General features: G+C 52.8%; 2 protein-coding genes across 3 annotated transcripts in view; one reads left to right on the forward strand and one right to left on the reverse strand.

The window, feature by feature from the left end:
* Positions 1-5,977: 5,977 nt before the first annotated feature.
* On the reverse strand, positions 5,978-7,879 carry LOC117081279. The gene is made up of 3 exons (XM_033207112.1): positions 7,840-7,879; positions 7,267-7,620; positions 5,978-6,324 (listed from the first exon to the last, which is right to left on the reverse strand). Exons 1-3 carry the CDS (start codon positions 7,877-7,879, stop codon positions 5,978-5,980), a joined length of 741 nt encoding a protein of 246 aa, XP_033063003.1.
* Positions 7,580-18,342, forward strand: part of WT1 (WT1 transcription factor) — a 48,539-nt gene continuing 37,776 nt past the window's right edge. Inside the window, exons 1-3 of one of the 2 annotated variants that reach the window (XM_033205488.1) lie at positions 7,580-8,409; positions 14,359-14,481; positions 14,918-15,020. In XM_033205488.1, coding sequence (XP_033061379.1) covers positions 7,968-8,409; positions 14,359-14,481; positions 14,918-15,020 — 668 coding nt within the window. In that variant the 5' untranslated portion in view covers positions 7,580-7,967. The remainder of the gene's footprint in view (positions 8,410-14,358; positions 14,482-14,917; positions 15,021-18,342) is intronic. The other variant, XM_033205489.1, reaches the window with a different exon arrangement.

An 18,342-nucleotide genomic window follows, 5' to 3' on the forward strand; every position in this document is an offset into this window, starting at 1 on the left:
TAGCACACATTCTATGCTATGTATTGTTTTGAAAGTTTATATATATGATCTCACTTACTTACCACAACAGCCATGCATGAAAGATAGTATACTTACTTAAAAATGAGGAACCGTGAGAGCAAGCAATGTGCTCCAGTGTTCTGAATAGACATATTCCTTTCCACATGTTCACATGTAACAATGCTATGATGGTCTTCTGCACTGTCCGGCACTTCATAGTTTTCAAATCACCTATGGATGCTTTATTTCGTTTTATATCATCTCCATTTTACAGATAAAGCTACTGAAAAATTGAGAGCTGAAGCTATTTCCCTAAGATCACCGTAACTGGCAAAGATAGGACTTGAGTTCAGGTGTTTTTATACCTACCCCAGAATTATTTATCCTGGACAAGGCTGCAAACCTGAAATGTGGCTCTAAGGAACAATGCAGTTCTAAGATTTTCAATGCAATTCTAAGATTTTCAGGCTGTTAACTTATAGATATCTGTACTAAAAGAAGAAACCTAAGCTTGATTTTGAGGCAAAAGCCACATATTTCCTGTTTTAGGGTCCTGGTGTAGTGCAAAATGATTTAAATTTCCTTCTAGATGGCAACAACCTCGTTTAAGGCCAGATTCAGAAAGGTTTCTCTTTCTGCCCTTCTCCCTGATCCAACAAGAATGAAGATTGCTACCTTTTCTGAATTCACACCAATATCAATACTAAGCCTATAACTTACCAATTAATTAGAAGCAAAGCATAGAATTTATGTCTATATAGATAATAGCCAACATGTATTGAGTGCTTCCTAAAGGCTAAGAAATTTACATGCCTTACCTTATCTAGTCCTCATAACTTGCCGTTATTTTTTATCTTGAAGAGCAGAAAATGAAGTTTCTCAGGGGTTAAATAGCTTTCAGAGTCACTCAGCTAGTGGTGATTTTAAGCCAGCTATTTAAACAGTTGCCCTGCCGATTCCCTAAAGCCCAGTCTTGCAGGCAGAGATTTATCCAGACCAACCATCCCAAATCCTTCAAACCCTTCCTGCATCTGGATAGTAAGGTGGAATACTTCCTAAACACACTGAAATGTGGTAGTAAGGGCAGAAGGCAAAAGGAAGTGAGGGCTATCTGTTGCTCCTCATTCCCATCTCACCTTTAGTCATTCTCTAGTCTTACAGATCTTCTTGTTCTTTTATAGCAATTACTACAATATGAAAATGTTTCATTTGTTTCCTTGTAATGTATCTGTCATACCTACTGGAAAAAAACTGTGAGAACAGGGTGAACCTGTCGTTACCTTGTGCTCCTACTTGCTGCTACAGTGCGAGACAACCTTTGTTGCATGGTGAGTGAAGGAATGAATGAATGGCACTGAAAGGATGCTTTATAAAAAGGGTGGGGAAGGTGAGCTATTCCATTTTTCTAGTGGACAACTTGACTTTTTTAAAAAAAAGGCTTGAAAACAATCATTTCCAAAAGGCAAAGAATGCCCCGGTTTGCCAAGATTTAGGGACAGCCATGGTTAGGAACTTCACGAGCAATTGCTGCTGAAACATTGTGTCTGATTTTTGTCTTGGTAAGCCTCTGCCAGGAATTCTGTCCATTCCCCTTTCTCACTCCCGGGCGCTTTCCTCTTCCTCCACCACTAATGAATACATATCCTTCTGCTGACTAGCAGCTGCATATCCCAGTTCCCAGACGAAGGTCCGGGTAGCTCTTCACTACTGGCGAATCCGTTATCTGAATGAAGAGTCAGTGCCTCCTCTGGGTGGATTTTTGTGAAGCTAAACTGACCTCTGGGGGAAATGCATTCTACAGAAAGCAATGCCTTTCTCCCTCTAGTCATCTTTTTTTTTTTTCCGTCTTATTCCTTTGCTCTCAAATATATCCTGCATACCTTTCTTTAAAAACATATTATCTAAGAAGGCTCCAAATGCAAACGGTTGAGAGTTTTCCTTTCCACCTTCCTTTCTGAGCCACCACTATGTTTTTTGTTTTGTTTTGTTTTGTTTTTCTTTTTTGAGACGGAGTCTTGCTCTGTCGCCCGGGCTGGAGTGCAGTGGCCAGATCTCAGCTCACTGCAAGCTCCGCCTCCCGGGTTTACGCCATTCTCCTGCCTCAGCCTCCGGAGTAGCTGGGACTACAGGCGCCCGCCACCTCGCCTGGCTAGTTTTTTGTATCTTTAGTAGAGATGGGGTTTCACCGTGTTAGCCAGGATGGTCTCGATCTCCTGACCTCGTGATCCGCCCGTCTCAGCCTCCCAAAGTGCTGGGATTACAGGCTTGAGCCACCACGCCCCGCTCTCTGAGCCACCACTATGTTAATAGACTGCTCTAAAGAATATCCCCTTCCTGTCCTGCTGAACCCTCCCCCCATATTCCTAACTCAACCTTGGATACTTTTACAACATATATTCAGTTTGAAAGATAATACTGATACCTTGTTTTATATGAACATTTATACACCAGGACCCTGGCAAGGGACTGACTTCATTGGGATACTTTATGGCTTAATACATCTGAATGATTTATATCTCGTTTTGTCTAAGCATTTATGCTAATAAATTTAACAGATTCTCCAGCACTGCCTGGTCCTTCGTTTTCTTCAGGGGGTCAAAGTGAGAGGAAAATAAAGCAGGGTGTTACTAAAGAAATAAGAAATTGGCCAAACTAATTTAGAAAACAAATAAAATTACTGCACAAATAAAATCTCTGCTTACAGTTAAGCTGGAATGGCAGTCAAAAAAAAGGGTTAAAAAAAGTTCCTAGACGCAGGTAGATTTCTGTAATTAAGCCATTTCTCAAACGGGAAGTAAATGTGACAGAATATTTAGCAAGCTAATTTACTGAGGAATATTTTTTTCCTATATAATTAAATTCAACACTGAGGTAAAACTGACAACTATTAAACTGAGGGCAGTTGGGAGAGGGAAAGGGGGTGAGATAAAATCCAGTCTATAAAACATATCCCGTTATCTTTTATAGGTTAGAAAGCACAAAAGAAATACTTGGAAAGAATTGTCTAAGATGGAAAGATTTTAAGATTGTGTGTGACTTTTTTTTTTTTTTTTTACAGGTGCAGAATAATTTTTTTTTCCCTCTCTAGTGGTTTTTCTTTTTCCCATTTTTTTTTCCCCTGTTGTTTGCAAAGTTGAATCTGGGGTCAGGAGTTCTAATTGTAACCTCAGACTGGAATTCCAGATGGTCCGCTCAGGACTGGAAGCAACTCTCAGTTCATCAATTTCATGGGCCTACATATCTGCTCTGGCCACAGCCTGGCCTCCATCCCCACTGTGGCATTAATGCAGAACAAATTGAGACATATCCTCTATATAATTAGTTCCAGAATTTAAAAAGATTTACGGTATAATAATAGAGGCAGCGCCGCGGAATCCTTTCATTGAGGACTCTCGGGGAGCTTGGGGACCATCTCGCGGTGGCATCAGGACAGACGGGTAACCCCGCGGCTCCAGGCACTGCGAACTGGGGGAATGGGGGAAATTTTGCACCGCACTCCGCAGTACCTAATGGTTCCCGGCCCCCAGACAGGGTCAGAGAGGAGAATTAGAACCGTAAGTGGGGACTGGTTAAAAAAAAATTGAGTTCATTTTGAAATGATCAGAAGAAGCTGGGAGTAGTTATCAGAAAAGCTCCTCCCTTGCCTTTTTTTTTTTTTTTAATTAAAGAAATGACGTTGAAATTTTTACCGCCAGTGCGGGGCTGGGAACCATCCTAAACACTTGCCCCGAAGCCCCGAGTGGGCAGATTCCGAGGAGTTGGAGTAGGCGGGGAGGAGAGCAGCAGCTAGCTGTAGGGCTGTCTTGTGCGTGGGGCTCCGGGCGCGGGTCCCGGAGAGAGGTGCTAGTCGAACGCCTGTTCCTCTCCCGCGACAGGGGGCAGCGAGGTCGAGTCACTCTTTATTACAGCCGGCGGGCCCCGTACGCAGGATGGCTGTCACCGCCCTTGACCGATCGCAGCGCTTTGGGGTGTTTATTCAGTTGTCCGCGGCCGCGGGGTGTCTCCCGGAGGGCGGCCCGGGCGTGCGCACTGGTCCCTGGGGTTGCGACTGTATAGCAGCCCAGCTCCGCGCTCGGTCAGATATAGTGAACAGCTCCGGGGTGAAAGTAGGGGTTGAGAGATCCTCACTGCCCTGCTCCCACCCAGCCTCGATTTTTTCATATTGAAATAATTATGCACCTTCGAGGCGGGGATGCCTGCGCTTTGCCAGTGTATCAACGCCACATGGTTTTCCAGGGGCTCTCCTCACCTCTGCATCCCATTAACTCTAAAGAGGCAGAAGGGTGGTGGGTAAAACCTCCAACAGGATGTTGAGAGACCTGGGTTTCAGCTCGGCTTTGCCACTAACTTGTTTCCTGTCCTTAAACAGTAGTAGTAACAAAAACTGTAAAGTTGATTGAGTCCAAGGTCAACACTACTCTCCTATCTAATCCTCAGAACAACTCTATGAGGTGGGCGCTAGTATCCCATTATCCCGTTTGACCAGTAAGGAAACCGAGGCTCAGAGAGACTGCGGAACTCGTCTAGGGTCTCACAGCTGTTGGTTACCTCGCAGAGCTGAGGTGCCATTCTGGGGCCACCAATCCCTTGCTTTTCACTGCTGCGCTCCATAGCTTGCCTCTCCTTCGTCTGTCTGGGCCTCAGTTTCCTTCTCTGTAAAACGAGGAGTTTAATCTGCAGCTTTCTCTACCAATTGGTGGTTCAGACCAGGAACCTCTGCCACAGATCTCGGAGCTGACAGGGGTAAGAAGGTGGGTGAAATAAGGGAGCGCCCAGTTTTCCACAGCCTGCTTTTCCCTGGGACCTCGCGAAGGGCGGACCTCGTGAGCTAAAGGAGGTGCAGGAGAGCACCTATCTTCCGCTGCGGGTGAAGGTGCTACCTGCCTTCGAGCTAAGCTGTGAGTCTTGGTGCTTATCTCAGGGCGCCAAGACCAGTGTAGAGGGCGAGTTCCCCTTGGGTAACCTCAGGTCTCCCGCAGAGAACGTTATCCCCAAGAAAGAAGAGGAGAGAGAGGCATGGAGCGCCCTGCTACTGCAGGAGTACGTCAGTTTCCCAGCGCTAGCTTAGGGTAGCCTGGGTTTCCGGACATGTGGATCCGTGGGGGTCGAACGGAGACTTCCTGTCGGGTCCCTGGGGTCCTCCGACTGTGGCTCCTGAGCTTAGCACTTACTTCTCGGCCCCGCAGGCTGCAGGGAACTCCTCCCACCTCTTAAGTCAAAGAAGTCGAAGTCGGGCGAGGGGGCACCCCGGGGTTTGCACCGGTTCTCTTCCCCTCCCCCACCCCCCAAGGATTCTGAGAAAATAAATGGCAGAGAGAGGAGTACTACATTTGCTTGGCTCCCCTTTCCTCCTACCCACCCCTACACCGCTTATCCCGGGGCAAAAACTTATTTTTAAAAAATGTTGGCAGAGATTTACGTGTCTTTGCCCTACCTGGGTTTCACAAAGACTCACATTCAAGCCTGCCTCCCTTCAGATAACCTCCTCTCCCCCTGTAAAAGGGCCAAGGATGGTAAAAGAAGAAACAATCTCAATCATTTTTTCGTTTGGAAATGAAAGCCCCTGGCTTTTCATAAAGGGCTCCTCATCCCTCAGTGCTTGAGTCCTAGTTAAGAAAAAAGACTTCCAAGTGGAAATAATAGGCGGAGAGAAGGAAGGGAGATACAGGGATCTGGGGGGTCCTAAATTTTGTCTCGCGAGTCCTGTCTCCACTCAACAAACCAAACGCCTGAGCCCCGCGAAAGGTTTTAGGGATAGAGCGTGTGGGAGAGGACTGGGCAGACAGCGTAGGGGGCAGTGTCTTGGAGAATCTTTCTTTTCTCAATAATGATTTTAAAAAACTTCTGAGTGGAGACGAAGCAAAGTCAAGCAGCAAAGGTGGCCTGGGGGGCAAGCGGAGGGCTCAAGTTCCGTACCTTTACCCTCAGGGTCTCCTGCGCCTACGAGATGCGCATCCCCAAGAAGTGCGCCCTTCGACTAAGTCCTGGACCCGCACACACTTCGGGTCCGCAGCCAGAATTTAATGGCGACAACGTTTACGCAATGCAAGCAAAAAACCAAAGCGTAAAAAATGACTATGTCATTTATTGAAACGCCACTCTTTGTCAAACTACAACTACTTTGCTTCACATGTTTGGCTGGAAAGCTTGGAGCCCCAGCCCGGACCAGCCAGGTACAGGAGGCCGGACTGCAACCGGTTGCTTCCCTCCCGTCGCGCCTGGCAGTCCCACGCTGCGCCGTCGCTGCTGCCTCCTGGCGCCCCTGGGATTTTATACGCACCTCTGAAACACGCTCCGCTCCGGGCTCCCAGTTCTTCTCCTTGCCTAGGGATTGTTTCCCAATAGATCCTGACTCCTTTAGAAGATCCAAAAACCAAACCAAAACAACCCCCCTTCCCGCCCCAAACACCTGCTCTGGGGCGCGGGGCTGTCAAACAGAGACTAGATGAAGGAAGTCAGATTTGGCGAAGCTTTTCGAGCTCCCAAAGATTCGAACACTACCTCGCATTCGTGGGCCGATGGAGGCTCTCCCTACTCCACTCCTTGGTCCCCCTACCTGGCTTCCGCCTCCTGGTCAATCAGTGAGCAACCAGAATGGTATCCTCGATCAGGGTCGCAGGCAGTGCTCGGCGGAGTGGCTCCAGGAGTTACCCTCTCCCTGCCAGGCTTCGTATCCAAACCTTCCCCTTCACCCCTCCTCCCCAAACTGGGCGCCAGGATGCTCCGGCCGGAATATACGCAGGCTTTGGGCGTTTGCCCAAGGGGTTTCTTCCCTCCCAAACTAGCCGCTGTTTTCCCTGCTTAACCGTAGAAGAATTGATATTCCTCACTGGAAAGGGAAAGAGCTGCTGACTCCGATTTTAGGTATACGGCAACCGCCCTCCGCCGGGCACAAACCTCACCAAGTAAACAACTACCAGCGGATCGAAACACGCCCGGCTTATAACTGGTGCAACTCCCGGCTACCCAACTGAGGCACGTTCGCCTTCAGTACCGACCGCTGGAAGCCACAAAGGGCTACCTCTGTCCCCAGTGACCCAAGATCATGGCCACCCCCTACCAGACGGCTCTAGAAGCAAGAGCCAGACTCAAGGGTGCAAAGTAAGGGTATACGCTTCTCTGAAGCCTGAGAGAGTTCTCTCTGCGCTTTCCTGAAGTTCCCGCCCTCTTGGAACCTACCTGCTCCTCCCTCCAAACCACTCTCATAGATTAATAACCCCATCTCTACCCCCACCGCATTCGACCCTGCCTGGACTCACTGCTTACCTGAAGGGACTCTCCAGTGAGACGAGGCTCCCACACTGGCGAAGGCCAAGAAGGGGAGGTGGGGGTAGGGTTGTGCCACACCGGCCAGCTGAGAGCGGGTGTTGGGTTGAAGAGGAGGGTGTCTCCGAGTGGGACGCTCCCTCGGACCCGCCCCCACCCGCGCTGCGAGGGCGCCCCCAAGGAGCAGCGCGCGCTGCCTCGCTGGACTTGGGCTGCTTAGTGAATGGAGCGGCCGAGCCTCCTGGCTCCTCCTCCTCCCCGCGCCGCCGGCCCCTCTTATTTGAGCTTTGGGAAGCTGAGGGCAGCCAGGCAGCTGGGGTAAGGAGTTAAAGGCAGCGCCCACACCCGGGGGCTCTCCGCAACCCTACCGCCTGTCCGCTCCCCCTCTTCCCGCCCTCCCTCCCACCTACTCATTCACCCACCCACCCAGAGCCGGGACGGCAGCCCAGGCACCCGGGCCCCGCCGTCTCCTCGCCGCGATCCTGGACTTCCTCTTGCTGCAGGAGTCGGCTTCCACGTGTGCCCCGGAGCCGGCGTCTCAGCACACGCTCCGCTCCGGGCCTGGGTGCCTACCGCAGCCAGAGCAGCAGGGAGTCCGGGACCCGGGCGGCATCTGGGCCAAGTTAGGCGCGGCCGAGGCCAGCGGTGAACGTCTCCAGGGCCGGAGGAGCCGCAGGGCGTCCGGGTCTGAGCCGCAGCAAATGGGCTCCGACGTGCGGGACCTGAATGCGCTGCTGCCGGCCGTCCCCTCGCTGGGTGGCGGCGGCGGCTGCGCCCTGCCTGTGAGCGGCGCCGCGCAGTGGGCGCCGGTGCTGGACTTTGCGCCTCCCGGCGCTTCGGCTTACGGGTCGTTGGGCGGCCCCGCGCCGCCGCCGGCTCCGCCGCCACCGCCGCCGCCGCCGCCTCACTCCTTCATCAAACAGGAGCCGAGCTGGGGCGGCGCGGAGCCGCACGAGGAGCAGTGCCTGAGCGCCTTCACTGTCCACTTTTCCGGCCAGTTCACTGGCACAGCCGGAGCCTGTCGTTACGGGCCCTTCGGTCCTCCTCCGCCCAGCCAAGCGTCAACCGGCCAGGCCAGGATGTTTCCTAACGCGCCCTACCTGCCCAGTTGCCTGGAGAGCCAGCCCGCTATTCGCAATCAGGGTAAGTAGGCCGGGGAGCGCCCCCTACGCGCGGGGCAGTGGCGCCAGGTGCTCGCCGCTCTAGGACATCCCCCTCCTCCTACCCCTTTTGACCGCAGCTCTTACCCAGCTGCTTCCCAAGGGCCGTGAGGGTAGCGGAAGCGGTGGCTGGGGAGGAGACTGGGGAGTGGGAGTGCACGCAGGCACGGGCCCTCGACATCCTCCAAAGCCAGGCAGAGCTGGGAGCCTGACTGTTCGCATGAGCCGGGAGGTCGTCTGGGGCCCCTGAGAGTCCGAGAGATTCCGGGACTGGTAGTCCCCACGGGAGTGGGACCAGGAAACCAGCGCAGTGTCTGGCTCTGCCTCGGGAAGAGGTTTTGTTGATTAAGGCAACACCAAATTGTCACCAAGCATTGGGCTTTTCAGACGTTCGGACTCTGGATTCGGAGTCGGACCAGCTGGGGGTGAGCGCCTGTGCTGTGCTGCCTCCGCCGCGCTAAAACGTCCAGGAGCACCTCCAGCCCTTATAATACGGTGTTGGCACACACTAGGTTCATATTAAGTATCGTGGAGAGCTAGAATGAGCAAATGCACCGCCGGTAACTAAATGGCTTTCTGGAACCGCGTCGTGTCCGCGGATAACTCCCGCGTGTGATAATACAGAAGTGGATCTTTTCTGGGCTTCGCTTAGGCGGCGGCCACACAGATTCTGGGGATGAAAGAGAACTTCACTTGTCCATTCCAAGCTATGCAGGACCAGGTTCTACCACAGGCAGTAGAAGGAGGCACGAGCTTTGACCTTTCTTTCAGCCCATCTGGGGCGCCTCTTAATCTTGTAAACGCGAGGCTCAGCTGGGACAATATTTCTTCAAGACCTGGGGTTAGAACAAAGACAGGATTATTCGCTGTGCTTAGTCAGGATACAAGGAGGGAACTCTGCACACGATAAGTATCAGGTTGGTTTCTCATCCTGTGCCGGCGCCCGCCCACCTCTCTTTAGCCTGGGCTGCGCGGACGCGATCCTGCGGATCCACTGTAGTTTGCCCTCTCTTTTATTTTCAGTGGATTTCCGCGCTATTGAGAACCTAAGCCAGTTCGGTTTGATTCGGTAATTTAGTAAACCCTTTACTAACACAATGGCGGATGCTTTTCCTGGAGCAAAATTACTCGAGGGCCTCGGGACTGGGATGTTTTTGTAATGCGTGGGAAGCAGAGTGTATCTTTTGCAGGAGGTGCCTTCGCCCAAGGCTCGGGAGAAGGGCTCTGCCCTTGTTGCCCGCCTTCACCCGCGCCTTCTAAATGCGCGTCTTCAGGTCGCTCCTATCTTAGCGTAACAAGGAGCACCGGGCCCACCCGAGGCCTTGGAGAAATCGAAACCGGCCTTTTCTTCCGGAGAATCTTGGGATCAGTGTCCTGCGGGGGAACTGCAAGCAGACCCAAGGGTTGCCTCCACTCTATGCCTTTAGTTAGTGAAATTAGAGTTTTGTACTCAAGGGTCGTTGGGGCAACTTACTGTCGCTGAGGCTTGTGTTCTTTGATCAGATCGCGCCACCTTTGTTTAGCAGGCTGATGTTACTTTTGGGGAGTTTCTAGGTCTCAGTATCCCCATCTATAAGACGACAGCTGAGATGGGCAACCTGGAGATTGGGTCCGGCTTGAAGTTATACTCCATAGATGCAGAAGCGCGACCCACGACCCTCTTGGGGCTTTAAATATGGAAGTCGGCAACCCATCTAAACATCTGTGACTGAGAAGCCATGAATCTCTGTCTACATGTGTGCTGTTTGGAGGTGGTTGAGAAACCATCGAATCCATGCCCCTGGGGCACAAAATACTGCTATGCCATTATCTTTTTAGTACTTCTAGGGGATTTTTGAAACCTGGGCTTTGTCGCTTCAGTTTGGGTCCCTTGTCCAGCCCTCTTCAGGGCAGGTCTGGTGCCTGGGATCTTATCACACATCGTGGGGGGCGGGACTGTGGGTTTTGCAGTTAGCAGGCATTACATTTCTGGAAAATATCTGGATTCCTCTGTAATACACAGGCGTGGCTGTCATAGAGAAAAAGTTAAAAGGGGACCAGGACTAGCAGGTGAATGTATCCTCCTTCTCCACCCTGGAGAAAAAGCCCAATGGAGAGAGGGCCCCAGATTCAAGTCATACAGCCTGGAAGCACTATCTCCAGGTTTAAGTTTTGTCTTGCAATGAAAACGGATGGGTCGAGCTTACTTAGCCCTTGAGGCTCACTGGGCAGCTTGGATATGAGAAGTGCTCTGGCTGCTATCCTGGAGTAGGCAACAATTATTTTGATTTCCAGGGTTCCTGCTGCTTCCCCAGGAAATGCAGGGCCTGGCCCAAGACTTGGACTGTTAGAGGCAAGGGCATCAACTCTCTCAAAAATGTGGAAATGGCCATCAGAGCGCCAAGGCCAAACCCCAGGGGAGAGGAATCAAGGCCGTCTCTGGATTCCTAGGGCAGCCTAGCCATGGCGCACAGGCAGGGGCAATTGCTGGTGCCCAGTCACAACCGCCCAAAACTTCACAAGCATGTTCATATTTTAATTTCTTAAATATTATATCTGGCATCCTAATCTTGTAAACATTAATTTAGCAAACATCAATCGCCTACTGGCCAGGCACTGGGTACTGAATACAACGGCCTCAAGAACCTGTGCAAGAAACTCACCAGCTAATCCTGGAGAAGCCCCTTTTTTGGATGAGGAAATACAGGTTCTATGAGATTAGGTGGCAGAGGTGGTATTTGAACCCAGACCATTCTAGGGTGTTTCTACTCCTTTTCCAGGGATCTTGGCCCCACCGTTGAGATGGATTTCTTCTGGCCCGAGGGAGGGGAGCAAACTCTTAGTCCTTGTGTGGGGGTTGACGGGTTTGTGAGGGCAGATGTGGGGGGAGGACTTGAGTAGCCCCAGACTAGATGCAAGGCTTAAGGAGGAGGGAAAAAAAACTTACTTGGGCCGGACGCAGTGGCTGGAGGCCGTTGGATCACCTGAGGTCAGGAGTTTGAGACCAGCCTGGCCAACATGGCGAAACCCTGTCTCTACTAAAAATACAAAAAAAATTTGGCCGGGCGTGGTGACGGGCGCCCATAATCCCAGCTACTCGGGAGCCTGAGGCACGAGAATCGCTTGAACCTGGGAGGTTGAGGTTGAAGTGAGCCGAGATCGCGCCACTGCACTGCAGCCCGCGCGACAGAGTGAAACTCCGTCCCCCCAAAAAAACAAAAAAGAGAGAGAGAGTGCTTGCTAGTCTACTGATTCCGCAGCCCCGCAAGCTCGCAGACGCCTAACGCGTGATTAGGCCTGGGATCATCAGGCCACCCTAGGGTCAGGTGCGGAGGCCTGTGAAGCCCGAGGGCAAAGGCTCCCCCTTCCGGTCACATAGAAGAGGGTATTTTGTTGGGGGACAGGTTTTCCCCAATCACGATGCAGCTGCAGTCATCGTTTTCAGCCTTCTGAGCACCTTCCTGGCTGAGCCTGCTGTCCCTTTCACCCCTCAGCTCTCCCGGCCCGGCTGGGCCAGGCGGTTCCCGGCTTCTCTGCAGCCGCGGGCGGGAGTGGAGGGCGCAGAGCGCGTCTCGCCTCTTCGCTCGCGGTCAAGGTTGCGCTCCCCTCCCGGGCCGGGACTAACCGTGGGAAAGGCGCTACCTTGGCCACTCGATTCTCTCCCCTCAAGGCCTGTACAAGGAGCCTTTGAACATGCTGCTTCTTCCAGCCAGCAGCTGTACCTCCCCCGGCCCCTGCCCCCGCACTCTCCGCGCCAGGCCCAGCGCTGGGCCCAGGGACAGCGCGCTCTAATCAAACCCGCGTCCGATAAGCTTCTAATTAAAAAAGACCTCCCTCCGCTCCACAGGCGCTTTCACCACTGCCCCTCCCGGGGGGACCTGAAGGAGGGGTTCGCGGCCGGTCTTTGCCCGCCGAGGTCTGCATGTCCGGTCTGGGAGGGGAGCCACGGGCATCCTTGGGCCCGAGTTCTGGGGTGCAGATGGACGTCGCGAGAGTGGGTGCCGCAATTTGAGACCCACGGCCCTCGCCGGGCACGGACAGTTGCGGAACAGGGCTCTGAGGATTGTGCAGTGCCCCGGGTCCCTGTCTACTCCTCGGCTCTGGAATGGAGAAGGGTTCGCCTAGAGAAAACTTCTTAGTAGCTTCTATTTCTTCTCTCTCTCTTTCTCTCTCTCTCTTTTTAGTCCTTTCAGAAAATCGGCCTTCCCGCCGGGCAACGGTGGGTGCCCGGAGCCAAATTTCGTTTGTAAGCTGATCTATAGTCCTCAAAGAGGGCCAGGCCTCAGGTTTCAAAAGGAAGTCTCTGGAAGCCCAAACGTGCTCACCCACGCCCGAGAGCTAACGGGGCCGGGGGTTATCTTTGCCCACTTAGCAGGCGAGAAATGGAGGCCCTCGGGGTCATGCAGATGATAAAAGCTGGTGGCTTCTCAAATCCCCAACTTGTGTTGCTGAGCGGTGTGTAAGACTTAAGCCTGGACCTGTACTACCAGGGAGTTAGGATTTGCCCCCTCCTTCCCTCCCTTGCACTCTGCCACACCACCCTCCAGGCTTATGCCTCTGTTGCCCCGAGAAGCTTTTTTTTTTTCTGGGCGGGGGATGGTGGTATGTGTGCATGAGTGTGCGTGTGTGTTTCGAAAATGGAGGTAACGATGCCCTGGGTCCTGCTCATCGGCTGAGTCCTGCTTAAGTCTTTGGAGGCACTTTGATAAAATCGCGCAAGAGTGGGAGAATGGGTGCTGTCTGCCCCAACTTACTCCTGAGAATTTTGTGAAGTTTGGAGACCCAGGGCAGTCGCTGGGCCAGGAGGATCTGAGGCTGGTGGGGTGGCCCTGCCAGGATCCCATAGGAGCAGCTCTCCTTTGCCATTGTGCCTGGACCTCAGGCCATAGACTCCGGAACTTGTAGAGGAATGGGACCCCACCTTGGGTTCCAGGGCCAGTGAGGATCTTTAGCGGAAGGATCCTTTTCCCCAGAGGCAGCAACAGCTTTCCAGAAGCTTGTGGGGCATATGTTTAAAGCAATTTAATAACAAAAATTATAAAAGACTATGTTTTCCAACTGCGGCTCCACGCTCTTTTTCTCACTTTAGGAGAGATGGGGAAAAATGCCAGGATTGCCCTGGGGGGAAACTGAGGCAAAGGACCTTAGCACTACCATGGAGGGAAAGGGAGATACAGTGTCAGGCACACTCTAAAGGAAACTGGTTGTCCAGCTTGGGGAGCAAGGAAGTTGGCTCCTACAGCAGTGGTCAGGGTCGGATCCCTAGGCGCAAGGTGGGTCCCATAGCGGGAGGGGGAGGAGAGCGCAGGGTCGCCATCTGAAGGCCCAACTGGAAGGGGCCCTTGTTTTCCCCCTCACCAGCTTTCCTTTGGGCCTCGGCTGTCGTGGTGTCGGGTTGGGTAGTCCCAGACAGATAACATTACTCGGTAATTACTCTTCCCATTTTTAAGACCAGGCCATTTAACTGGCTCCGAGTAATTAATGAAAGTTGGTGCGCGGGTCCCTGATTTACAGCTCGGAGCCAGCGCTGGGTTAGCCCAGCAGATTCATTTCGCTTGCCCGCACTGCTCCTGCGGGAGAGCTGCGGAGTTGGTTTTTTGGGGTTGACCAACTTTCTCTGTCGATCAGGCAACGAGTTTTATATTTAACTTGCCAGGGGTTCGCTGTAGAAGCGGCAGAGACCGTGGAAGACTGAGGCATAAATAAACTGGGACAAAGCGAGGTGGGGGTTTTAGTCAGAAAAGGATGGAGAAGCCTGTCCCGAGGTCACATCCAGGGACTTGGGCCATCTTCCCGCCGAAAGTCCTGGAGGCTGGTGGGGCTGGATTCTCCTCCGCTGGGGGTCCGAATGCGGGGTTCAGCGCACATCCCCCGCCCGTGGCTGGTTCAGACCCACTGTCCCTGTCTTACGACAGCCCCGCTGACACTGTGCTTCTCTCCGCCGCTCCCGCAGGTTACAGCACGGTCACCTTCGACGGGACGCCCAGCTACGGTCACACGCCCTCGCACCACGCGGCGCAGTTCCCCAACCACTCCTTCAAGCATGAGGATCCCATGGGCCAGCAGGGTTCGCTGGGTAAGCGAACGGGAACCAAGTGGAGTCCTCCCCTTCTTCCATGCTATCCCCCTCTCCCCCCAGGAATTCCCAACCCACAGCAAATTAGGCAAAGGAGGACATCTAAAAGGACCTTAGAAATCATTACCCCAATGGCACTGTATTTAAAGGACAAGACTGGGTCTCCCTCCACCCCAAGTACCTTAGGGACATCGCCATCCAGCTAAGTCTATGAATGTCCGGCGGGCCTTTTGGGTGCACCGCGCAGCGACTGCTAGGGGAATGTAAAGTGAGAGGCTTAGCTTCTCGCATTCTGGACGCCTCGCTCTGCACGCCGCTCATCCAGGCCCCAGTGCCCCAAGCTCAGGATCTCGCGTCTCCCCCAACCCCTGCCCGCAGCCTCGCACCCCGAGCCCTTGGGGCGCAGTCGCTCAGCTGTCTTTGGTTCTCTCTGCAGGTGAGCAGCAGTACTCGGTGCCGCCCCCGGTCTACGGCTGCCACACCCCCACCGACAGCTGCACCGGCAGCCAGGCTTTGCTGCTGAGGACGCCCTACAGCAGGTAGGAAGGCGCTGCGCTCTGCGTCTGGGTCCCTGGGACTCCAGAGGGGACGCACGAGCCGGCGGACTTTAGAATACCCCAGCCGGGCAGCCCTGACTGCTGCATGCAGGGTCTTGGAGGCATGGGACGCCTCGACTCCACTCTACTACTTAGAGGAAGTTAAAGCTGATCTTCCTGGTCTCTGAGTTGTTCTTATTTTGTATACAAATGAGGACAATTACTGTTTCGAGCTGAAGAAGGAGCGGCGCTTGAGAAGTTATTATTATTTTTAGAAGGTCTTTACTGGGAGGAAATTACCTTCATCGGGACTAAAGATTAAACAAGGAGTCCTCTCCCACTCGGTTCTGAGACCTCAAACCCATCCAATGGCCAGACTACACCGGCCAGACTACCGCGTACCCTCGGCCACAGCCTTGGCCACAGTCTTTTCCCCACCTCAACCCTCCAGGGTTTCGGCCCGCGGCAGCGATTTGTGGGCGTGGTTCCCAGCACCCCTGCTACGCTCTGGGGTGGGCCCCCGGCCTGGGTGCGGGACGGAGGTCGGGTTGCAACAGGGCCCTGCGGGGAGGCTGCCCTGGCCTGCGTGGGACCTTCTTCCTGTGCGCGGGAGGCCCAAGGCCAGCTTCATTCCCTTCCAAGCTTTTTCCCGCTCCGTGCTTCCTCTTCTCGCCTCTCGCTCCACCTTCTCTCCCCCAAATTTCTTCTTCAACTTTGGGTGAACTTGGCCGGCCGCCCGCGTCTGCGATAGGGTTGCCTAGTAACTGCGGCGCACACCAGCCCGCACGGGGCTGGAAGGTGGGGCGGGGGCCGTGGAGCGGCGGCGCGCGGCCTGTGCGGCCCGGGATTGGGCGCGCATGACCTCATAGCCCCCTCCTCCCGGGTGCTCGGGGATCCTGACACCGGCTGCCCCCAAACCCATCCCCATCCTCCCGCCCCTCCGCGCGGGGACCCGGGACTGACGTCAAGGGAAGGAGGTAGTGAGGTCATGAAGGAAGGAAAAGCGCCTGCCCTGGGAGATTGGGTGGGGGAGTGGCCGCGCCTGGGGGACTGTCCAGTCCCGCAGGTGGAGGAGGGGCGGGAATCCTGGATCCGGAGCCAGGCACAACCCCAGGCCCTTGCTGCCCTTACGAGAGTGAGCCCGGGGCTGGCCTGGCTCTCGCATCTAAGGTTCTCCTTCCCGGGAGTTTCTAGAGAGTGCAGTGATGCGCCCCTTCTATTTCTAACGCCTGAGGCGCACGGACTGGGGAAACTTTTTTTTTTTCTTTTTTCCCCCAGAACATCCGGTTTATCTATTCGAATCTTGGATTCCTCATCACACTTTGTTTTTTGGGGGGCGGGGGGAGGCAGGCGGTGGGCAGGGACACGAAATGGTCGCACCTTTCCATCCTTCTTTTTCTGCCTCCCTAGCTAGAAATCATTCCTGTTCTGCACCACAGGCGCGGCATGCTGCCCCAAGCCTGCCACCACAGCGCCTCCCTTCGGTGGGTCAAATCTCTGGAATGGAGGCAGGATTCGCGCTTATTCTCTGAGGTGAATCTCCTTCCCTAGCAAAACTGGCAGCAGGGCCATTGAGTTCTTCTTGAGTAGCTGTTCCCGCCCATTGCCAGGGTGTCATTGCTGTTATAATGGTAGCCATCAGGCGGGCTGTTGGGATGGTTTCCACGTAATGACCTTGGGCCACCCCTTCCTCCTTAGCTCCCTGTGGACTCAGTTAGTGTGTCACACCAGGCTGAGAGAAGAGCTTGATGCAGGAGTGGGCGTTGTCGAGATGGGATGTGTTCTTGGGGGTTAGGGACTGGAAGACATTGCAGTCTGGTGCATCAGTGACTCGAAGCTACACACACATCCGTTACTCCCCTCTCCCAAGCCGAGACTCACCCTGTGGGACCCTAGGAAGGCGTCCATTAGAGGACCTGGCAGCCTTGAAAGAGGAGTCCAGGAAAAAGCGATCACTACTACTGGTTTAATAGCAATTCTCCAGGGTGCCTATGGTGGATTTTGACTTAGGTCTGATTTTGTGATTGCTAGGGAAGTAGGAAATATCACATAAATTTTCACATTTTCTAATCCAGCTTCTGGTTGGCCACTGCATTAAGCACTTTGTCAAATTCACCTTTCAGAAGTATTTGTTTATTTCTATCTTCTTTCTTTATAATTCAGGAACTTTCTTTGGTACTGTTATTTTTACACAAATCCAATAAAAATACTATTTTTCCCTCTCACAGAACATTTCTCAAGTAGTAACATCTCAAAGAAGAATTTGTGACCCCTTAGGAAGAGTTTGTTCCCTTGGAATTTGTACTGTCTGGATCTTGAAAGCTCCATTCACTCTAAATTAACATTTCCAATCAGTTTTCAAAGATCATGTACCTCCCTTGCAGTCTAAAGATACATGGGCAGGTGTGGGGATGTTTTAAAACTGGATCTGTGCACCAACATTACTGCAGTTAATATGGTTTCCCTTTTTCCTACTCCTAAACAAGTTTGAAAGGGTATTTAAATGCTTTTGTGAATGCAGTGTGTGAAAAAGCATTAAAAAAGGACTAAGCTTTAATTGCCTAACACCCTAACTTTTGGATTTTAGATATTCAGTGGTGCTTCTACTGGTCCCTGGTTTCATTCATTTTTCTGTCTAAAGTTTGGGACTTTCTGGGGAAAGCTTGCTTGTATTTTGTTTGCCTTGCTGCATTTGACTCCCTGAGGCTGACTGCCCAGCTTTTTTCTCCCCCTCCCTCACCAAACTTTTTCCTTCCCCAGTCTTTGTTTTTTTTCTTTTTTTTGTTTTTTCTTTTCGAGACAGAGTCTCACTCTGTCGCCCAGGCTGGAGTGCAGTGGCACAATCTTGGCTCACTGCAACTCCATCTCCCGGGTTCAAGCGATTCTCGTGCCTCAGCCCCCAAGTAGCTGGGATTACAGGTGCCTGCCACCATGCCCAGCTAATTTTTGTATTTTTAGTAGAGATGGGATTTCACCATGTTGGCCAGGCTGGTCTCAAACTCCTGATCTCAGGTGATCCACCCACCTTGGCCTCGAAAAGTGCTGGGATTACAGGTATGAGCCACTGTGCTGGGCCTCTCCCCAGTCTTTGAATATACTTTCCCTTGCCAGCCTAAAAGAAAGGTGATGGTACAGATCTGACATTAAATAAGCAGAATACAGTGTGGAGTGTGCTTTGAGGACATTCTCAAAATCCCAGTTCTTTCCTTGTGGCCTGCACAATTCCCTCCTTTCTCTCGGGTGACAGACCTGAGGAGTTGCAGCTGCATCTATATTTGTTATGGCTATGAACAACAGTGAATAGAAAATGTACCCAATCAACAAC

Source organism: Trachypithecus francoisi, unplaced genomic scaffold, assembly GCF_009764315.1.
Source record: "Trachypithecus francoisi isolate TF-2019V2 unplaced genomic scaffold, Tfra_2.0 Lachesis_group8, whole genome shotgun sequence".
Taxonomy (NCBI): domain Eukaryota; kingdom Metazoa; phylum Chordata; class Mammalia; order Primates; family Cercopithecidae; genus Trachypithecus; species Trachypithecus francoisi.

What these genes read in the sequence shown, in the direction of transcription:
- LOC117081279 (XM_033207112.1), bottom strand. Translation starts at nt 7,879, where the DNA reads ATGCCGCCCGGGTCCCGGACTCCCTGCTGCTCTGGCTGCG. An exon ending in TCCCTGCTGCTCTGGCTGCG is followed by an intron (nt 7,621 to 7,839) that starts GTAGGCACCCAG and finishes AGGGTTGCGGAG; the next exon opens with AGCCCCCGGGTGTGGGCGCT. An exon ending in TCACTGGAGAGTCCCTTCAG is followed by an intron (nt 6,325 to 7,266) that starts GTAAGCAGTGAG and finishes AACAATCCCTAG; the next exon opens with GCAAGGAGAAGAACTGGGAG.